Consider the following 21325-nt stretch of genomic DNA (forward strand, 5'->3'; position numbering starts at 1 on the left):
ATGTAATAGTTAATTTTAATTGTGAATGATCGAACTATTTTTATTATAAATAATAATAGTAGTTATCGGGTGAACATTTGCAAGTTTCTTAACACATGTAAAATATTCATTTCATCATTATGATAATACTACACAAATGTTCATCTTATGTACGTATAGTTATTTTTCTTCTTCTTGTAATAGGATAACAAATACACTGACATATTACGGACTGATGCTTACGACATCAAGACTTGCTGGAGACAGATATGTTAACAATATATTAGCCGCTCTTTCGGAGATTCCCGCCATAATCGTCCAACAGATCAGTATCAACAGGTTAGTATGTTTGCTTTTAGTGTTTCTTAGTACATTTATTAACTAGTATTTTAAAATTGGTAATCAAGCAATTTTCTGCTTTTTGTACTTGCGTTTATTAAAACATAGCATGGAATATAATTATGTGTTATTCAGGACTTTTTCTTAACAAAAAAGAACCCTTAGTAGAATTTTTTTTTTTGTAATTTCAATTGTAATTTATAAGTTCAGAAATGCAGCCATCATAATGACTTTGTCCTTTGACCTTAAACGTTCAAACCGGTTAAATTTTCACATATTTAAAAACAAAATAGACGGAAGTAAATGATGGAAAATATATTACATTGATTTTTTTCACATATATATCTTGAACGAAAAACTACCGTTAGGAATGTTAATTTTGACGTAATTGAAACTATTTAAGGGCATACGATACAGTTACAGGGAAGGTAATGACGTTGCTAACGTAATTTGTTATTTTCGCGACGTCAAACTGTGACATATCGGGAAAAGATGCATTTTTCGACTGATTTTTATCATTCAAACTGATTTAATTTGAAAACGAGTTCATGGACCCCTATTTTTCAAAACGGCATTCGGTTTCATTTTGCAGGGAGATTACGTTACCCAAATTTTATAAAACTGTAAATAGAGGATTTTTTTTAATTGTGATAAACATGCATTAAAAAATTACTTTTTTTCCTCAATTCATGAACATTTGATAAATATGAGTTATTTTTTAATAAAAAATTGTATATTGTTTAAAGATATTTATAAAATACAGAAATTACCGATTATTTAACAAAAAACAATTTGTTTTTATCTTTTATAACAAAAAAGTTATGTCTTTCTTTCGAAAAAGAATTTACGGCCACAAATCTGAATTTCGAGCAAATATACAAAATTTCGACTTCATTTTACTCAAAAAGTAGCACATGAAGGTCTATTTTTTATTACATATTTAATTTAATCAGGTAAAAAATAGCCTATATGCAAATTTTCATAAACTTGTAAATACAGGATCCAAACTGTATCGTATGCCCTTAAAAGCCTGAAATGGAACCTAAATAAATTACTACTAAAAATTAAAAAAAAAAATAGCAAGGTGCTACAGCCTTGTGATTTTACGGGAAAACAAATAATGAGAGATACAGAATATATCAAATTATGTAGAATGTCCATGTTAGTAAGGACACACGAGCTACATAAAGATATAGTGATACAGAAAAGTTATGAGTTAAATGATTGAAAAATAAAGAGACATCTTTGACGTGTTTGACCAGACAGTTCAGACAGCTAAATGTATAAGGTATTCCACACTATTTAATTGGTCCAGAAGAAAGAAACGTTCGGAAGTATTGAATATATCAAGCCAAATTTGTTTGAAAAAAACCAAACCCTCAATACTTTGTCATTGATATTAAATGTTTGAGAAGTTATCAGAACTATAAAAAAAAAATTTCTAACTGAAATATTGAACTAACAGGTAAATTCAAATAGGGGTAGTTCTTACAACTTGACAAGACCAAACGTTCTACTATATCTATCAACGGAACAACTGGGAAAAACTATCAAAGCATTTACTCGTACAGAAATTTTCCTGAAGAAGTAGAATTCATATTCATATCTTTGTCACATGATAATTTTATCACAACTTCAAAAATGGCGCTATTGGAAACAATTATCATAATAACGATGTTTTGCTTTACAAGTCATACTCAAAGGAAAAAATTCGCAAAAAAATAAAAATTTGATATTAATTTCATCCTTAATGAATAAGCATATTCCTAAAATATTAAAGTTTTATTCGTCCAGACAAGTGAGTTATTAGATTTTTAAAATCGACTCTTTTTAAATGCTTTTTTCTAACGTATATTTTTAGCTTATTTTGGGTGTTTACCTTACTTGACAAACGTTCAAAAACTTGTCTTCTTGTAATCAGCAAGGCTTAATACCGCAGTAATTACCGGGGCATCGTAAAAGTTACATCCCAGCTCCTTTGTTCTAACAGCGGTGATCTGAGACGGATAGTCCCTACCAGATCACCCCAGTTTGAGGTTCTTTTTTGCATGCTTTTCTTTGTTCTGTTACATTTTGGCGAGAATGTCAAATCCACTATAAAACTTTTAATTAATTCTACGGAAATGGCTTTTTATCAAAATTCAAAAAATCACATAGAAACAAAACAGTACATATACTCAAGACCTTTCGCATATCAAGCCTACGACTCATACCACTATACCAGAACGGCTGGATACCAACTTATAGTAGTTTGACATACTTAAAGGAAGCATGATCTCTTTATAAGTGGGGCGAGTTGTCATACCTTAAAGGCTTTATTAAATGGGGTTTCAACCTTTTTCGTTAATAAGTGAGTTTTCAGACTGAATGTTCAATTCGATTTTACCCTTTTTCAAAAGTGGGGCGATTTTTTTATAAAGTGGCGATACAGTGTGGGCTGATTGGCAAGTGGGGCGAGTTGATATTGTTTGATGTTTGAGGGTCATAAAGGGTATACATCATAAAGTTATATATAAAGTATTTTGTACTTGTTGTGTGGCGTTCTAAACTAGATTTTATGAAATGTAGATGATTTTTCGTCTTATCTAAAACAGTTGGGATGTAAAATAGTTATCCCACTCGGACTTGGTGTGTCAATGTTAGATCAACCTCTGGCGTTCGGCCATCGGGATGATCTTACACTGACACACCGCATCCTTGTGGGATAACTATTAATGTATTTGTTAGAAAAAATAGAAATATTGAGAAAGTGGAAAAATTTAGTGTGACATGTCACTTGATATTCATGTTGTTTACCGGAGTGATGTGTATTGAATTATAAGCCGTAATCTTCACTCTGCAATTGATAACACATTTTATTCACGACTTAACCAGTTGGAAATAATCCTGAATGACAAAGAAAAAAATTTAGTTTTTAATGATTTAGATAATGATATTGGTAAAAAAGAAATTTCTGATGCTATTGCAAGCTTAAAATCAGGCAAGGCCTGTGGACCTGATTTGATTTCAAATGAAATGTTAAAATATAGTCAGTCATATTTGATAGGTTGCTTATATAAATTATTTAATTTGTGCCTCAAGAATAGTGTGTACCCAAAGATTTGGGCTGATGGTTTTATTTCGCCAATTTTTAAATCAGATGATCCTTGTGATCCATCTAACTATAGAGGTATAACAATTACTAGTACCATTGGTAAACTTTTTAACAATATTTTGAATACAAGACTTGACAAATTTTTGTACCAAAACAACTTAATTCATAATTCTCAGATTGGCTTTACAAAAAATGCCAGAACTTCAGATCATATATTTATTTTAAAAACACTGATAGACAAATACTGTCACAATAAAGAGGGCAGATTATATACTTGTTTTGTAGACTTTCGCAAAGCATTCGACAGTGTAATTCATATAGGTCTTAAACTGAAGCTTATTAATATGAAAGTTGGTACTTTATTTTATAATATTATATCAGATATGTATAACAATAGTCAAGCATGTGTAAGAGTTGGAGCTTCTCTCACTGACCCTTTTAGCATTAAATTAGGTGTAAGACAAGGAGACAACTTGAGTCCTTCATTATTTAAAATTTTTATAAATGACTTCCCATCTTATCTTGACTCCTGCCTGGATGCAGTTTCTCTGCACTCCGAGAAATTAAATTGTTTGATGTATGCAGATGATATTGTGATTATGTCAACATCAGCCACAGGGCTTCAAAGTAGACTTGATCAGCTAGAAAAATATTGTGCTGACTGGTGCCTCAAAGTTAATATTAAAAAGACTAAAGTCATAATTTTTAATAAGGCTGGAAGGAAAATTCAAGCGAATTTTCGACTGCAGAATAACTTGATTGACTGTGTCGCTCATTACAAATATTTGGGTGTTCACTTTACTGCATCTGGAAGTTTTCATCTAGCTAAAACTGAACTTTATAATAAGGCTCTTAAGGCCTACTATAAACTTAGAAAGGATTTTATCAATTTGTCCCCTGGAATAAAATCTTGTGTTCATATTTTTGATCATACCCTTAAACCCATTCTGTTATATAATTCAGAGGTATGGGGAGGTTATAGTGTTTCTTGTAATAAATTACAGTCTTCCTTATTTAATCGTGAAAATATTTTTAAAAATCTTAAGTGTGAGAATCTCCATCTTAAATTTTCTAAGTTTATACTTGGTGTACACAAAAGGAGTGTCAATTTTGCTGTATTATCAGAACTGGGGCGTTTCCCCTTACATTATGATATTGTAAAGTCAATTGTAAAATACTGGTATAGATTTGAAAATCTTACAACTGAATTCAGTCTATTGAAAGATGCTTATAAATGCAGCCAAGAGCTTCACAAATCTAACATAACTTCTTGGTACTCATTTGCTAAGAAAGTATTAGAAGTTTTTGAAATTAAACCAGAAGTAAAACATTTCGGACAATATAAATTTTTGAACATATCTAGCAAATTAATTCACACTAAATATATTAGCAATTGGTATGCTAGCCAAAATAAAGCTTCTGATGGAAAACTGTTTAATTATGTGAAATTTAAGCAGAATTTTGGTTATGAAAATTATCTTTCTTTGATAAATGACTTTGATTTAAGAAGATCTATATGCAAATTACGTATTTCTGCTCATAAGCTTCAAATTGAAGTTGGACGTTTTTCAAATATTCCACGAAATGAAAGAATTTGCAAAAAATGCTCCTCTGGCTGTGTTGAAGATGAAATCCATTTTTTAACTAACTGTGACAATTTTAAATCAGATAGAGATGCTCTCTTTGACTTTGTTTGCCAAAGAATTCCAAATTTTTCTTTACTGGATAATCAGCATAAATTTATTTATTTATTAAACTGTGAAGACAATCAGGTCCTTAATGCTGTTGGTAAATTTATTAAAGTGAATATGAGTTAGTAATTGTATTGTTACTGTATGTAAAATAATGTTTGTATCTATGTATCTATCAAATTAATATTCTTTTTCCTTATTCATGTATGCTCTGTATGCCCCTTGTGGGCCCTTAATTCTGTTCTGTTCTGTATAAGGTGTCTTCATCGAGGTCCGCGTTCAGCGGTCTGTTTGATTTGTACATAGAACTGAATAGAATGTTAGAATCAAATTATAAAAATCTTTTCAGCTTTCGTTATATGATTAATTTAATTTTCAAGCTAAATGATAAGTATCATTTGAACAAATAACACAGAAAGCAATAATTTTATTTTTCGTATTGAAGATGGCCTGTATATAGTCCGAGATTACTCTGACGTCCAACGGCTGTTATGCCAGACAAGCTGGGGCCGTGGGACGTCAGAGCTTGTCCTGTATCAAAAAGTGGATATTTGCCCACCCAAAATGGATGCGCTACTTCATCGCTTCTGGAGCCGACTGAGGGCCTTGGAATTATATAAATCGGGCATCAATCTCTTCATTTTTCATTTATCTTTTCATATATGTAAGTTTCACCTACCTGCCAACCTTCATTTTTCTATATTTTAACAGTTTTTTACAGAGACTCGTGGGTTTATGCATTATGCCTTTCATTTTCAAAGATTATCACGTGACCACGAGAAAACAGTGCAAATAACCATGATGTAACACCTCGTTCATTTAGGATGCAAGTTACCTAAATGTCCGAGAGCTTCCGATTGTCATCGTGGTCGGCACTAGATGCTTACTACCGATCTTCTGTAAAGGAGGTGAAAAAACGGGGTTGCTTCTAAATGTTAACACATCGATCTCCTATAAAGGAGGTTAAATAATATAAATATTTGCATATTTGAGTCTCGAGGCCACGAACTCTCTCCTAACTTGACGTCCATTTGAAAGTAAAAGTCAAAATGCATAAACCGACGGGTCTCTGTAAAAACTGTTAAAATATAGAAAAATAAAGGTTGGCAGGTAGGTGAAACTTACATATATGAAAAGAGAAATGAAAAATGAAGAGATTGGTGTCCGATTTATATAATTCCAAGGCCCTCAGTCGGCTCCAGAAGCGATGAAGTAGCGCATCCATTTTGGGTGGGCAAATATCCACTTTTTGATACGGGACAAGCTCTGACGTCCCACGGCCCCAGCTTGTCTGGCATAACAGCCGTTGGACGTCAGAGTAATCTCGGACTAGCCTGTATAATGAGGTATCTTTGTGTATCCTAAGACACCACAAAATTTTGAAAAACATGACCACGGTAGCTTTCATGATTGAAAAATATAATGATTTTCCAATAGTTTCCATATAAATATAGCCGTGTGTTATCTGTTAACTTAAACTCGTTAACTAGACGTCTTTTTCGTTACTGGGCAGCCTACTTTTTATAGTGTATTTTCTTCTCTTTATCAGAATAGGAAGACGATACGTGCTAGTAATGTTTCATAGTTTTTCTGGTATAACTCTAATTCTAGCCACAATTTGTTCCTCATATTCAGGTGTGTACTCTATGAAAAACGAAAGGTTCGTGCTTGATAATTTATACAAAAGTTTTAAATGAAGAACAACTCCCGTTCTTTTCTTTTTTTGAAAGACTTTAAACATTCTCTTACTAAATCAAGCAGAATTGCAGGAAACCATTTGATGAGTGTTATAGTAGTCTCAGATGACATCAACACAGAAATTGAAACTTATTCTAAATTATTTTTAAATTCGTTGTTCAATTGATTTTCTTCTGTTTGTTCAATACGATTGAAACTTTCAATCGATTTTTTCAACATTAATTATTTAACTAATTATATTTTTGAAACAAAAGTGACTGTATTTCTATTGATTATTTGTAGGTGAATACTACTGGCTGAAACACTTTTCGACATTTTTCTCTATATTTGGAAGATTTTCTGCGGCAGGTTCTTTTAGCAGCGTATTCCTTTACACCCCAGAGTTATATCCTACTAACTTAAGGTATGTCAAGAAATTTTAAAATGATTAAAGATTGATTGACTGTGGTTCAGCGTCGAATAATTGTCTGAAATCACTCTAAAAGGAATATCGACTAAACGACGATAATAATTTATATGTTGTCTTTATAAATATAAAAAAGAAGATGTGGTATGATTGCCAATGAGACAACTGCCCACAAGAGAGCAAAATGACACAGAAATTAACAATTATAGGTCACCGAACGGCCTTTAACAATGAGCCCATACCGCATAGTCAAATATGAAAGGCCCCGAAATTACAATGTAAAACAATTCAAACGAGAAAACTAACGGCCTTATTTATATTTAAAAAATATCGGGAAAAAAATATGTAACACATAAACAAACGACAACCACAGAATAACAGGCTCCTTACTTGGGACAGGCACATACATACATATAAAAGAAATAATCCACAATGCCTTTCAACATAAAAATGGTAGCATTCGCTATAAATTTATTACTTTGGGATTTCATAAGGCATATTTCGTTAATAGTGACAAACAAAAAGGTAAAACATACTACACAGAAGAACAAGTGGTCAGTATGCTGGAGTATCTTATCGACAACATATTTGTTGAGTTTGGAGGTAGACTTTTCCAACAAATTGTCGGCATTCCTATGGGAACAAACTGTGCGCCTCTTCATGCCGACCTCTTCTTATATTCATATGAATCGGAGTTCCTCCAGTCACTTGTCAAAAACAAGAGGATCAAAGAAGCCAGATTATTTAATTTCACTTTCAGATATATTGATGATGTGCTTTCCGTAAACAATCCGAACTTTTCTGACTGGGTTCCATTAATATATCCCCCAGAACTAGAGATTAAAGAAACAACAGACACAGCTTCCTTCGCCTCATTTTTAAACTTATATCTCGAATTCGACCTACACAGTCATATCAGAACCAGAATCTACGACAAACGAGACGATTTTAATTTTGAAATTATAAATTTGCCCCAACTTAGTAGCAATATACCAACTTCACCTGCATATGGGATTTATATTTCTTATATAACTTATTCGATATTCAAGAGCTTGCAGATCCTACTCAGACTTTGTAAAACGTCATCAGTGTCTGACTAGAAAGTTGACGAACCAGGGGTGTGTCAAAGAACGTCTCGTCCTTTTTCTAAAAAAAGTTCATCGGAAGGTACCAAGACCTTGTTAATAAATATTCCGTATCAACTTTAAAAATAAAACACGATGGTCTTGATGTATAGATTCTTCGTACTGTGGTTGCTTATCATCTTCCCAAGAGGGACGAAGATACCAAAGGGACAGTCACTCTCATAAATCTAAAACAAACTGACAACGCCATGGCTAAAAATGAAAAAATACAAACAGACAAACAATAGTACAAATGACACAACATAGATAAATAAAGATTAAACAACACGAACCCCACAAAAAACTAGAAGTGATCTCATGTAAGCAGATCCTGCTCCACATGTGGCACCCGTCGTGTTGATTATGTGATAACAAATCCGGTAAATAGTCTAATTCGGTAGGTTACATTCATGAAAGGGAAGGGGATTAATTGTAGTTACGACGTAAGGTACAGATGCGCTATCATCTGTGAAACAGTCATCCCATAACGATCAACCAACTCGTGATGGCGTAAAATTTACGAAGGGATGATTTCAACTTCACCATTTGAAACTCTTGGTTTAATAGCTTCCTTGTGAGCAGCAACCCTCTATCAAGAAAATCATGATAGGAAATGCAAGCACGGGAATTCGTATCAATTGGTAAATATATACCCCGTATGCAGGTGCTGCTGGTATTTTGTTACTTAGAAATGGAAAGTCAATTTCTAGATGTTAGTCAAGATATGAAGCCGACTTTGCTGTATCTGTGGTATCAGTGGTATCCTTTATCTCTAGTTCGATGTGATAGATGCGTTCCACATAGTCACCAACTTTTGAATTACTTAGTGGAAGAACATATAGCGGAAAGTAGAGTTAAAGGATATTGCTAACTTTTTATCTTTCTTCCTAAGAAGTTCCTGCATGAAGTCAGCCTCATAGTGATAAAGAAATAAGTCGGCAAGTAGAGGGGCACAGTTTGTTCAACTTCCCATTGGAATTCCGACAGTCTGTTTGAAAAACACGTCTTCCGAGCGTAACAAATATATATTGTCAATAAAAAAAATCAAGCATCTTGATAATATCAGTTTTAGAGAATGTTTTGGTTTGAATCAGAGTGATCCTTTACAAAGTAGGATTTATTCCTCCCTAAGACAAGATACTTGTATCTACGTTGGCCATTCTTTTTATGAAGCAAAGCAATACCAACTCTTTTAATTTGTCCTTTAGTTTGGAATACTTGTGCAAAGAGTAGAAAAGTCAAATGTTTTAAAACTGTTACATGAAAGAGAGTTAGATTGTATGTACTCTAAAAGATATTTGGAATTTTTAAATATCCACATCTGATTCACGCCACCTCTAGAAAAGGCAGTTTCACAATAATTTTGAAGCTCGTCTTTGATTGCTGATGAAATAGATGTTAATAATTTAGAAAGAGGTTTCGTGAAGCACTTGGAAGACCCGGACTATTTAACAACTTGTTTTATAGTTCTTTCATTTGTCTTTGTTCTATTATTGCTTTTACTGTTGAATGGGTTTATGTGATATCCGTTTGACGTGGCTCGTCAATGTGTTTGTATTGGCTTTCATTTTTTGGTAGTGTGTTTTGTATATGCGACTTTTTGTATTTCTTTGGTTCTTATAACGTGACACTGTACTTTAAAAGATCCCGTCAGTATGATATTGTTCTATTATATGCCATTATGATATATTTCTATTATGAATTACAATATACATTGAACCACAGACGACAAAATCATTCAGTCACGTAGTGGAATTAACTATTCATAGATTCTTATAAATTCTATATATAACTTTTGGATTAGTTTAAATCTCGTTCTATTTCTAAAATTTATTCTTACATATTTTTGAATTTTTAATCCTGTATGTTAACATTGCCTATGTAAATTTTAAAATTGTTTGTATGCACATTGAACGACTAAAGTATGTGATGTATAAAATATTTTGACGTCAGACACACAAATCAATGAATGTGTTTGTAGATAGTAGATGTTTTTGTGTTCTGTTAAATTGTTCCTTTTAAAATTGTTATACGATGGTGACTAATGTACCCACATTTTGACAATTCAATTTATTGTGTCTGTTTAGTTAACGCATCAATGTAAATATAACGGAATTTAATGAGACTGTCATCAAAGTGAGAGGGTTAGCGCTATAAAACAAGTTTTAATCCACCATTTTCTACATTTGAAAATACCAGTACCAAGTCAGGAATATGACAGTTCTTGTCCATTCGTTTTTGATGGGTTTTGTTATTTGTTTTTGCCATGTGATATCGGACTTTCCTCTAAATTCAGTATTTTTGTGATTTTTACTTTACACATAATGTGGCGGGGTTAAATATGTAAGTGGGATTAAGTTTGTACTGTTTTAAGAAAGGAATATGAGGAATGAAAGGAATGAATAAATATAAAAAGGTATAGCTTTACACTTTATTAATTACTTCTTATCATAAGATGCACCGGAAAGCACTTCGAAGGAACGTAATATTTAAAGGAAAAGTTCTCCCATTTCTAAAATTTAAAAAAAATGAAGACTACTTGAGAAATTTTAAAGTTGGGTACTAATGAGGAAATTTTGGCCAAATTATTATAAGTATGATCAAATTTAATTCACTTTTTTTTATGTTGATTATAGGAATGTTGGTCTTGGTATGGCATCAACTGTATCTAGAATAGGATCAATGATATCCCCATTTGCTGCTACATTGGTAAGAGAATGGAATGCTACTATTGAGCATTATATCTTCTAATTTTATACCGTTAAACTCAATACAGAAACAAATCATAAAACAAAACCAAAAAAAAAACCCAAAATATTGAAAACAAAGACATGTGCACAACAAAAACAAACAGCTCCAAAAAAGTATTATGAATTCCAAATAAACCATGGGAGGTTCTATTCGACTGATTGGTAATCATTGCCTGTTCTAAATGCATCATTGATCATTAAATTTATTGTTTATATATATACGAAGATGTGACAGCCCTCCAGCCAAGTCAAAATTTGTAAAAGTAAACCATTATAGGTCAAAGTACGGTCTTCAACATGGAGTCTTGGCTCCAACCGAACTACAAGCTATAAAGGGCCCCTAAATTGCCTACTAATTGGTAACTTTCAACAACAAGGCAATTTATATCAGAGAAAATGAAATAATAACAGAAATTCAAGCTTCATGCGTGCTGAAATTATTTTCATTGAGTTTCTACATAAAACAGTAAGAATCTATTGTTATATACAAATCGCGTTTCTTCTGCCGTCTGTTAAACAAATCATCAAATAAAATGAAATATTTTATTGTCGTATTAACTTTACAGTTTGTGACCAACATATATTTACACATTAAACAATAAACATATATACATACATATCAAACATAGACAATAAAAACAGCATACAAATTATAACAGCAAAGAAGCTGTTAAGAGTCCCCTGCCCTCAGTTCTAATGACTTTTTCAAGAAGGACCCTAACTTATTTGTTTGAAGAGGCGTTGATGGATTTAGTAAATAATGCATTTTTCTTCTTCAGTTAAATTATTTATGTTATTATTTTCAGTACATATGTTTAAAAAAAAGTCATTTTTTAGAGTTTTGTTATGATCACAAAAGAGTAAAAAATGTTATTTATCCTCTAGTATTTTACATTTATGGCAAAGTCGTTCCTCTCTTGGGATTTCAAAATATCTCCCCTTTTCAATCAAGAGGGAGTGATCACTTATTCTAAATTTAGTGATTAATCTCCTTATCTGAAAATAAGATGTATTTAGATAAGATTTTAGTTTGTAATCTTTTTAAACTTTTTTTATAAAGATAAAATTTACTTTTATCATCAATGTTTTCAAATTTAGGGAGCTACCATTTGATTTTTATGGGGGGAAGGGGGGGGGGGGGGGGGGCTAGGATGAAATTTGAAAAAAATAGGCAGGACAGGAGTTTTGAGCAAAAAAAAAAGGCAGGATGAGACACTTGCAAAAAAAAAAAGTCAGGACGACAATTTAGGTATTTTTTTTTAGGATAAACTAAAAAAAAAAAGGCAGGACCGAACAGAGTGAAAAATAAAAAGGCAGGACAGAGATTACAGCTAAAAAAAAAGGCAGGACAAAATTTTTCATCCTAGCCCCTAGAGAAATTCAATAATTTATGAAAAAAATATTAACTACTTCCTGTAGGTCGTGACGTTTTCTCCTGGTTTTGCATGCATTTAAAATACAATCATTAAAAGTCTTGGTTTTTAGTTATATTTTAACGAAATCGTAAGTGCGCCGATGACTTATGCTATATCTAATAACCATCCCATAATAAGAAGATAAAACGCACAGACGTGCAGTTGTACACATTCATGAGATATTTTTTTTCTCTATATATATCGTAAATATTTCGATTCATTTTTGTAGACAGCACAAGAAATTTTTATTATTATTATTTTGCTTTAATTAATGCTTTTTTCATACTGATGAAGTGAATAAATTAAAGTATATATCTTATATATAACTTATATATCACAATATATAGGTTTACGCTTATCGACTTTTTACTATCTACGTTATTACTAAGTTTATACGATGTGTGTATTCTTCTTCGACAATACATGTGAAGGTAAAATGTTATTTGCAGATTGGTAATCTTCTTTCGTAATTCCATCTTGTTTAGGAGCACTGGGATTATATAAGCTTGAATTAACCTCTAGGGCACTCCGTGTCAGGTGCGACTGTTTATTCGGATCAGTGGATTATAAAACAGGAGGTCACAAATTCAAAATACATTTTCAAGGTGTTGAAAATCATGTAAATCGCCGTGGAATTATTTAATTATATATGATGCTATTGTTTTATTTGAATTCAAATAAGTAACTAAACTAAAAAAATTAACCGGTTAAAGTATGGAAGTTAAATTTAGTTTTCGAAATAAAATGATAAACACTCTTATGATTTATTTATGATTTAAAAAAAAAAAGGAAAATAGAACCAGTTTTACAAATAAACTCATCATAGATACCAGAACTAAATTTAGTATATACGCTAGACGCGCGTTTCGTCTACAAAGACTCATCAGTGACACTCGAATCCCAAAAAGTTAAAAAGGCAAAATAAATTACGAAGTTGAAGAGCATTGAGGACCAAATTTCTAAAAGTTTTGCCAAATTCAGCTAAGGTAATCTATGCCCGAGGTAGAAAAGCCTTAGTTTTTCAAAAAAATCAAAAATTTGTAAACAGCATTTCAATTGTCTTATATAGGCAAACAATGCACGGGAACACTTAAATTTAGACATTTGAAAGCATGATCAAAGAAAGGTGTACCTGTATTACATTTTTACTTCCAGCGTTTGGCATTAGATCTTAGCTGAGACTACTCTCGGGAGACTACTATAACACAGTCTCAGATTTAAGTGAGGTCGGAAAGGTTAATCTTTTGAAAAATTATTATCTGATATCATTTTGATTATAGAAGGATCTACTCTATAACAATACATAAATTTATTACCAATATAATCGAGATCAAAGGTAACATTAATTTTGCTGTTCAAGTTAACTTTTACTCACATATTTTTATATTTTGATTTGAGCGTGCTTGTTTTTATATGACATTTTTTTCTTCAGTTCTCTTATCTCGTTAGACCAAAGCAAACCTGCACAGTGTACTCTGCATTTGTATAGCATATTAATCTATTGCAATAAAAATTCATAATTTCAATTAAAATTTGTAGATTTAGCTAACTAAGTCCTTATATTTGTATAAAATAACATTCGTTTGTAGTGGAACATTGTTTTCACACTGAATTAGCTACAATTAAAATTTGCTTGCTAGTCCCTCTCTGTAATCCCAATAAATCTGGCTCGTTTCCCAATCAATCTATCATGAAGAAAAGTAATTCAATTATCAACAAATGGATTAAGATTAAGTAAATAATAAAATAATAAAAGAATATAAAAATAAATATAATAAAATAATGTAGAAATAATTTTGTATAAAAATAAAAATAAAATAAAAATATAATTTAATGATTTCTTATTCATAGTTTATTTCAAAAATGATAAAAAGTTCTTTATATTGGTATGTAAAAATTTTAAACGTTTCAAATTTATGAAATTATATTCGTACATCAATTGTTTTGATACATCAATAACAAAAACTGAAATATATTACATTGATTCACTATGTAATTATTCAAAATTATTTCAGAAACCTAAACATAATAATTATAAAAAAAAATAACATGTTAAGGGGAGACAATTCTCGTATAACTTTTTCGAATTGGCACATAATACCACGGAATGTCACTCATCATACAAATGGCACATCCATATAATTAATTAACTGCGCAATCGTGCTCCACCTTCAATGATGATTCTGAATTATAAATATAACCAAAAGTTGTTAATCTATAGATAGTGAAGACTAATGGAAGCTAACCCACTGAAAAAATATTTTTTTGCACTTTTTTAAAACTTCCTCAGAAAAATTCTCGAGCCACTTGACTTTCATAACTCAAAATTAACGTTTTTACAGAATATTCGCTTCTCAAAGTGTAAGACGCAATAAAATCGTATGCTTGCACAATCTTACCGAAATACGGATTTAATTAAGTCCTAAACATTTTGACATTTCTTCGTATATTTTTTATCGAAAACCGGTTTAAACAAATCACAAATACGTGTTAAGATCCGACTAAATACCTATTTCCCGATATGGTCAGGTAAAATTGCTAAAATTTTGTATAGTCCGAAGTTTACAAATTCTTATTTCACATGTAAAATGAATGAACAATTATTAAAATTAACGGCATTCATTTAAAAATATACCACTGTTTGTTAGAGTGAAAATGAAGTCACATATATGTGAGGATATAAACTAGACGAATTACTTATAAGAAATAACGGGACCAAAAATTATATATAAGCACGGAAGAATAGGTGCTGAAATATAAATAGAAGTAAAATTGAAATTATATAACAGAGGGATAATCTATACGTATTCTTACAATCACTCTTAAAAATTTTGTTAGATTTTGTACACAGGCCGTATATCACGGACAGTTTTATATTGGTATGGTATATTTCATAAATTTTACCTGTACACACCTGGTTCACTCGTCTTCACGTATGTGATTCATTGACCTTGTTCATTGTGTATTAAATTAAACAAGCCTGCCAGGTCAAAATCTGTCTGCTCTAATATTTTAGATGCACCGGAGAACCTGTTGTTGGGTTGCTGCCCTTAAATTGGTAGTTTTAAGTGAATTTTGGTTATTATCTTAAATATTATTATATATAGAGGTAAATCTACAAATAAGTCATCAAGATCAAAATGATCAATTGACCCCTTAAGGAGTTATTGCTCATTATAGTAAATTTTTCGTAAAATTTTGTAATCTTTTACAAAAATCTCCTCCTCTGAAACAATTAAGGCAAATTTAATCAAACTTGTCCACAGTCATCATTAGGGTATGTAGTTTGAAAAAGGTGTCCATTGACCCGGTCAGCCAACCAAAATGGCCGCCATGGCTAAAAATAGAAAATAGGGGTAAAATATAGATTTCAGCTTATAACTCTTAAACCAATGCATTTAGAGCAAATCTGACATGAGATTAATTGTTTATCAAGTGAAGATCTATCTGCCCTGAAATTTTCAGATGAATTGGACAACCGGTTGTTTGGTTGTTACCACTCAATTGGTAATTTTAAGGATTTTTTTTTTGTTTTTGGTTATTATTTTTAATATTATTATAGATACAGATAAACTGTAAACAGCAATAATGTTCAGTAAAGTAAGATTTACAAATAAGTCATCAAGATAAAAATGATCAGTTGACCCCTTCAAGAGTTATTGCCCTTTATAGTCAATTTTACCAATTTTTCTTTTACAAAAATCTTCTCTTCTGAAACTATTAAGACAAAATGTAACCAAACTTGTCCACAATTATCATAAGAGTACCTAGTTTAAAAATGTGTCTGATTACCCTGCCCGCGAACATGCAGACATGGCTAAAAATAGTACATAGGGTAAAATGCAGTTTTTTATTATTTATATCTCTGAAACTGAAGCATTTAGAGCAAATCTAACTGGTGGCAAAAATATTCATCATATTTAGATATATCTGCCCTGAAATTTTCAGACAAATCCAACAACCAGTTGTTGGGTTGCTGCCCCGAGTAAGTAATTTTTGTGGAAATTTTGCATTTTTTTTGCTATTATCTTAGATATTATTATAGTATTTAATTATATCTTATACTATTAATTATGATTGTAACCTTATTTTACATGATTTCCAAAGCATCAGTAAATACAGGTGGGCGACAAAGACTCTTTAGACCCTCTCGTTTTTTAGCTCACCTGGCCCAAAAGGCCAAGTGATCTTCTCTCATCACTTGGAGTCCGTCGCCCGTCGTCCGTCGTCGTTAATTTTTACAAAAATCGTCTTCTCTGACACTACGGGGCCAATTTAACCAATATTGGCCACAATCATTTTTTGGGTATCTAGCTTTAAAAAAGTGTCCGGTGACCCGGCCAACTAACCAAGATGGCCGCCATGGCTATTTACATCTTGTTAGATTTGCTCTAAATGCTTTGTTTTTTGAGTTATAAGCCAAAAACTGCATTTTACCCCTATGTTCTATTTTAGCCATAGCGGCCATCTTGGTTAGTTGGCCGGGTCACCGGACACTTTTTTAAAGCTAGATACCCAAAAAATGATTGTGGCCAATATGGGTTAAATTGGCCCCGTAGTGTCAGAGAAGACGATAAAATTGTTTATCAGGTCAAGATCTATCTGCCTTGGAATTTATAGATGAATCAGATAACCGGTTGTTATGTTGCTGTCCCTGAATTAGTAATTTTAAGGAAATTTTGCCGTTTTTTGTTATTATCTTAAATATCTTCATAGATAGAGATAAACTTAAACAGCAATAATGTACAGCAAAATAAGACCTAAAAATAAGTCAACATGACCAAAATGGTCAATTGACCCTGTAGGAGTTATTGCCCTTTATAGTCAATTATTAACAATTTTCATAAAATTTGTAAATTTTCACTAACATTTTCCACTGAAATCACTGGGCCAATTTCATTATAGAGAGAGATTATTGTAAGCAGCAAGAATGGTGAGTAAAGTAAGATCTACAAACACATCAACATTATCAAAACACATTTTAGACATGAATCCATCTGTGTCCTTTGTTTAATATTCACAAAGACCAAGGTGAGCGACACAGGCTCTTTAGAGCCTCTAGTTTTACTGAAGTTTGAAACAGACAATTGAAAATTTTATTGATATCAGTTCTGTGCACCCTTGTTTCCGTTTTCTTCTTATATTCATTTTCTTCTTCCAAGGAAAAGATTCCTGATTTTGAGCACGCGCCAACATGTGGTTGTGGTTTTTTTTTCTTTTAGGCTGATCATGTATTTTGGGGACCAGCTGCAATCTTTGCTTTACTGAACATAATTTGTACAATAATTCTGTTGACCTTGCCTGAAACAATGGGACGTGAGCTACCAACAACCGTAGAAGAGATGAAGTCATGGGTCAAAGATAAAAAAGGAACTTTTGACGTCAGACGACCAAAGCATTATCTAAAGGAGAACAGACACCATAGATAAAATGAAACATCAATTAATTTATCAATGTAGAAATCAATATATTATATTTCTCTGTGTATTTCACTGTGCTGAGTGTTCTAGCGTTTGTTTTTGTATTCTTCCCACTTTCCTTTATCGGATAAGATGTTTCCTTAATATCGAATTAAGAAAACATAACTTATCCTTGCTCTTTTAAAAACAAGCAGCTTTTTTAAAAGGTTAAAAGAAAATGTATAATATATGATGTAAATAAACTTCTTAACTAAACTTTGTTTCAACTATTGAATGTCACGTGATGGTCTAGAACAAAGCGAGATTTACGCTTTGTTAAAACAAACAAAAAATTGATCTTACCTTTCCAGATTGGCAACTTTTAACTAAAAATTACGACTAAAGAAATGTAATTTTGTTCTCTATTAATAATTTGTCTATTTTTGATCGTAATGTTCGTTATGCTCGTGTCGTTTGTGTCGTTTTAGATTTCAATGAACGTTATCTATATAACATTGAGAATGAAAATGGGGAATGTGTCAAAGAGACAACAACCCAACCATAGAATAGACAACAGCAGAAGGTCACCAATAGGTCTTCAATGCAGCGAGAAATTCCCGCATACTGAGGCGTCCTTCAGCTGGCCCCTAAATAAATTTAACACATGGAATGGGTAAAATCTCTTTGTTCTTACTTTGCTTTAATCTAGATAATGCGCAGTAAAGGTGTGCATTATAAACTACATCAGATATACTGCACAGTTCAAATCTATTTTTTCATTTAGGGCGGTTCCTAGATTTTGAAAGGGGCGTTATTCTATCAATTAAAAAAATATATCACCTAGTGTAATGACGATTTTAAGCTAAAATACGATACTTTGTCCAATCCAGGGCGAACGACCAATTGTAATATATATACTAGTTCAGTGATAATGAACGCCAAACTAAACTTATACACAAGAAACTAAAATTAAAAATAATACTGTTTTATTATTATATCAGTGATTTCATGACCACAAATTGCTTAAACCCTTATTACTTTCCTAGATACAAAGATTTTGCTTAAAGTTTTTCGTCTTATTTTCCTCAATAGTAAAAGGTCGTGCTTTTCTCTCTGATTGCTTATGTCTACCGCCTAATCGGTACTTTAATCCTTTTTTCAAATAAGCTATACAACTAAATAGTTGTAAAATTACGTGATTTCTGTAATGTATAAAAAAGAAGATGTGGTATGATTGCCAATGAGACAACTATCCACAAAAGACAAAAATGACAGAAACATTAACAATTATAGGTCACCGTACGGCCTTCAACAATGAGCAAACCCCATACCGCATATAGTCAGCTATAAAAGGCCCCGATAAGACAATGTAAAACAATTCAAGCGAGAAAACTAACGGCCTTATTTATGTAAAAGAAAATGAACGAAAAACAAATATGTAACACATAAACAAACGACAACCGCTGAATTACAGGCGCCTGACTTGGGACAGGCACATATATGTGGCGGGGTTAAACATGTTAGCGGGATCCCACCCTCCCCCTAACCTGGGACAGTGGCATAACAGTACAACATAAGAACGAACTATAAAAATCAGTTGAAAAAGGCTTAACTCATCAGATAGACAAAAAATAAAAGTGGACGTGGCCGGGTACTTATACATCCCGACACAAAAAGACACAATGAACAGATCTGAGAGTACTCGCAGTAATCTGACAGCTAGTTCAAAGCCATTAACAACTATTAAAAAAATTCACGCCTCTAAGAATTGTAGTTCTTTTTTTTATTTCGATATTACCTTTTTTCCTCCTATTTGTTATTTATACTATTTTGTCTGCTGTAGATATAAGGGGAAACCAATATTGCCAGTAAAAAACATTTTGGTTACAGATACATGTATTTATTTCAAAGAACTGATTTATTTCAAAAACAAACAGGTAGGGCCATTTTTTTTCACAGAAGGGCCAATTTCAAAAAGTGCCGACAGAATAAAATTTACTATAAAAACAAAAAATAAAAATGCTTTTTGATCAATACCTCGATTTACATATATTGTGATAGGTGTGATAAATAGTTGATTTAACCCTCAAAAAGGATGAAAGTCCAATATTCGGAATTTATGGTGATTTTAGGTGGGAAAAACAGGGAATCCCCCAAAAGAACATTTCAAACCAAAAAAAAGTTATGTTTTTTGTGACTGTTGTAGTTTATACTATCTAATCCCTCAAAATTGAAATTGGTTTGGTGTGTCCTTATTACATAAAAAACAACTTTTCAATGAAAAAAATTGTAACATCGCTAAATTGTACTGATATAGCTTCTAAATAAGACCGAATAACCACTCGTTACCGTGGCTTCATTAGTAGAGCATAGAACTACTAATCATATACTGTTTTGAAGATAAAGTTCGAATCTCGCTAAAACTTTTTGCATTTTTTGTGTTTTTATATTAAATTTTAATGTTTCTATCATGTTTTTTTGGATGTTGGCTTAATTCATAGAGTCATTCTGGTTCATTTTGACTTTATAGTATACTAGTATATCATTTTAGTAAAGAAACAAAAAGGTATCGCTTATTGTGTGCATTCCCATGACTGTTCATATTACTCTTGACTTACTTTCTATTCAATATTTACATTTATTACATTTATGCAAGAAACAACTGCTGTCAAAATGATGCCTGTACATAACCAATAACACGATACTTGATTGTATAGCAACGAAGCCCAAATGCTGCGTGTGTAATATACACATAACTTAAAATGAGGCCATTGCATAAAAGTTTCAAAACAACATAAACAATATTCGAAACCTTTTTTGAATATAGTAGTATGTGTTACAAATGCAGTTAACAGAAGTTTTGTTACAAATTCACGAACTGTCAGTCTGTGAACATGTAGATACTATAGTAATGACATTTTTCCCACCGTCCCTGCACCGGTACAAAAGTCATCAGAAAATAAAAGAACACCACAGAACAAATCACCTACACTACAAATTGTGATTGTAGGTAAAGCATCAAGAAGCTATTGCATCTGTATCACAACCAAGGGCCGATTTGTTAAAATGCAATAAAAGGCCATATAACATGTTTAAGTAACACAAGGTGTTCTATGACCAACTGATGTAGGATGTTCACCGGTTGAACTATTATATTATTTTATCTTATCTTATAGACGATAAAACATTAAAAGACACATACATATATTCAAAATGAGAAAACAGCATCATATTTGAATTTGTTCGATATTATTTGGCTTGTATTTGGCTTGTTGACAAGTTACGTGATAGGTACCTTATGAGCATAAAGGGGTTTAACAACTAAACAAATGCAAAATAAAATAGTCAATAGTATTGGCCTTGTTTTAGGTAGGAATACCTGTTCAAGGTATAAAAATAAATAATGTGACGTATGACCATGTACTATAAT

At 31.9% G+C, this 21325-nt stretch overlaps 1 protein-coding gene across 1 annotated transcript in view; it reads left to right on the forward strand.

Annotated features, from left to right (window-relative positions):
* LOC134715494 (organic anion transporter 3-like) overlaps positions 1-18090 on the forward strand; it is a 31832-nt gene extending 13742 nt beyond the window's left edge. The window contains exons 6-10 of the mRNA XM_063577700.1: positions 184-318; positions 6653-6738; positions 7084-7204; positions 10968-11040; positions 17719-18090. Coding sequence (XP_063433770.1) covers positions 184-318; positions 6653-6738; positions 7084-7204; positions 10968-11040; positions 17719-17925 — 622 coding nt within the window. The 3' untranslated portion in view covers positions 17926-18090. The remainder of the gene's footprint in view (positions 1-183; positions 319-6652; positions 6739-7083; positions 7205-10967; positions 11041-17718) is intronic.
* The last annotated feature ends 3235 nt before the right edge of the window (positions 18091-21325 follow it).

The sequence above is a fragment of the Mytilus trossulus genome, chromosome 4 (genome assembly GCF_036588685.1).
Source record: "Mytilus trossulus isolate FHL-02 chromosome 4, PNRI_Mtr1.1.1.hap1, whole genome shotgun sequence".
NCBI classification, from domain to species: Eukaryota; Metazoa; Mollusca; class Bivalvia; order Mytilida; family Mytilidae; genus Mytilus; species Mytilus trossulus.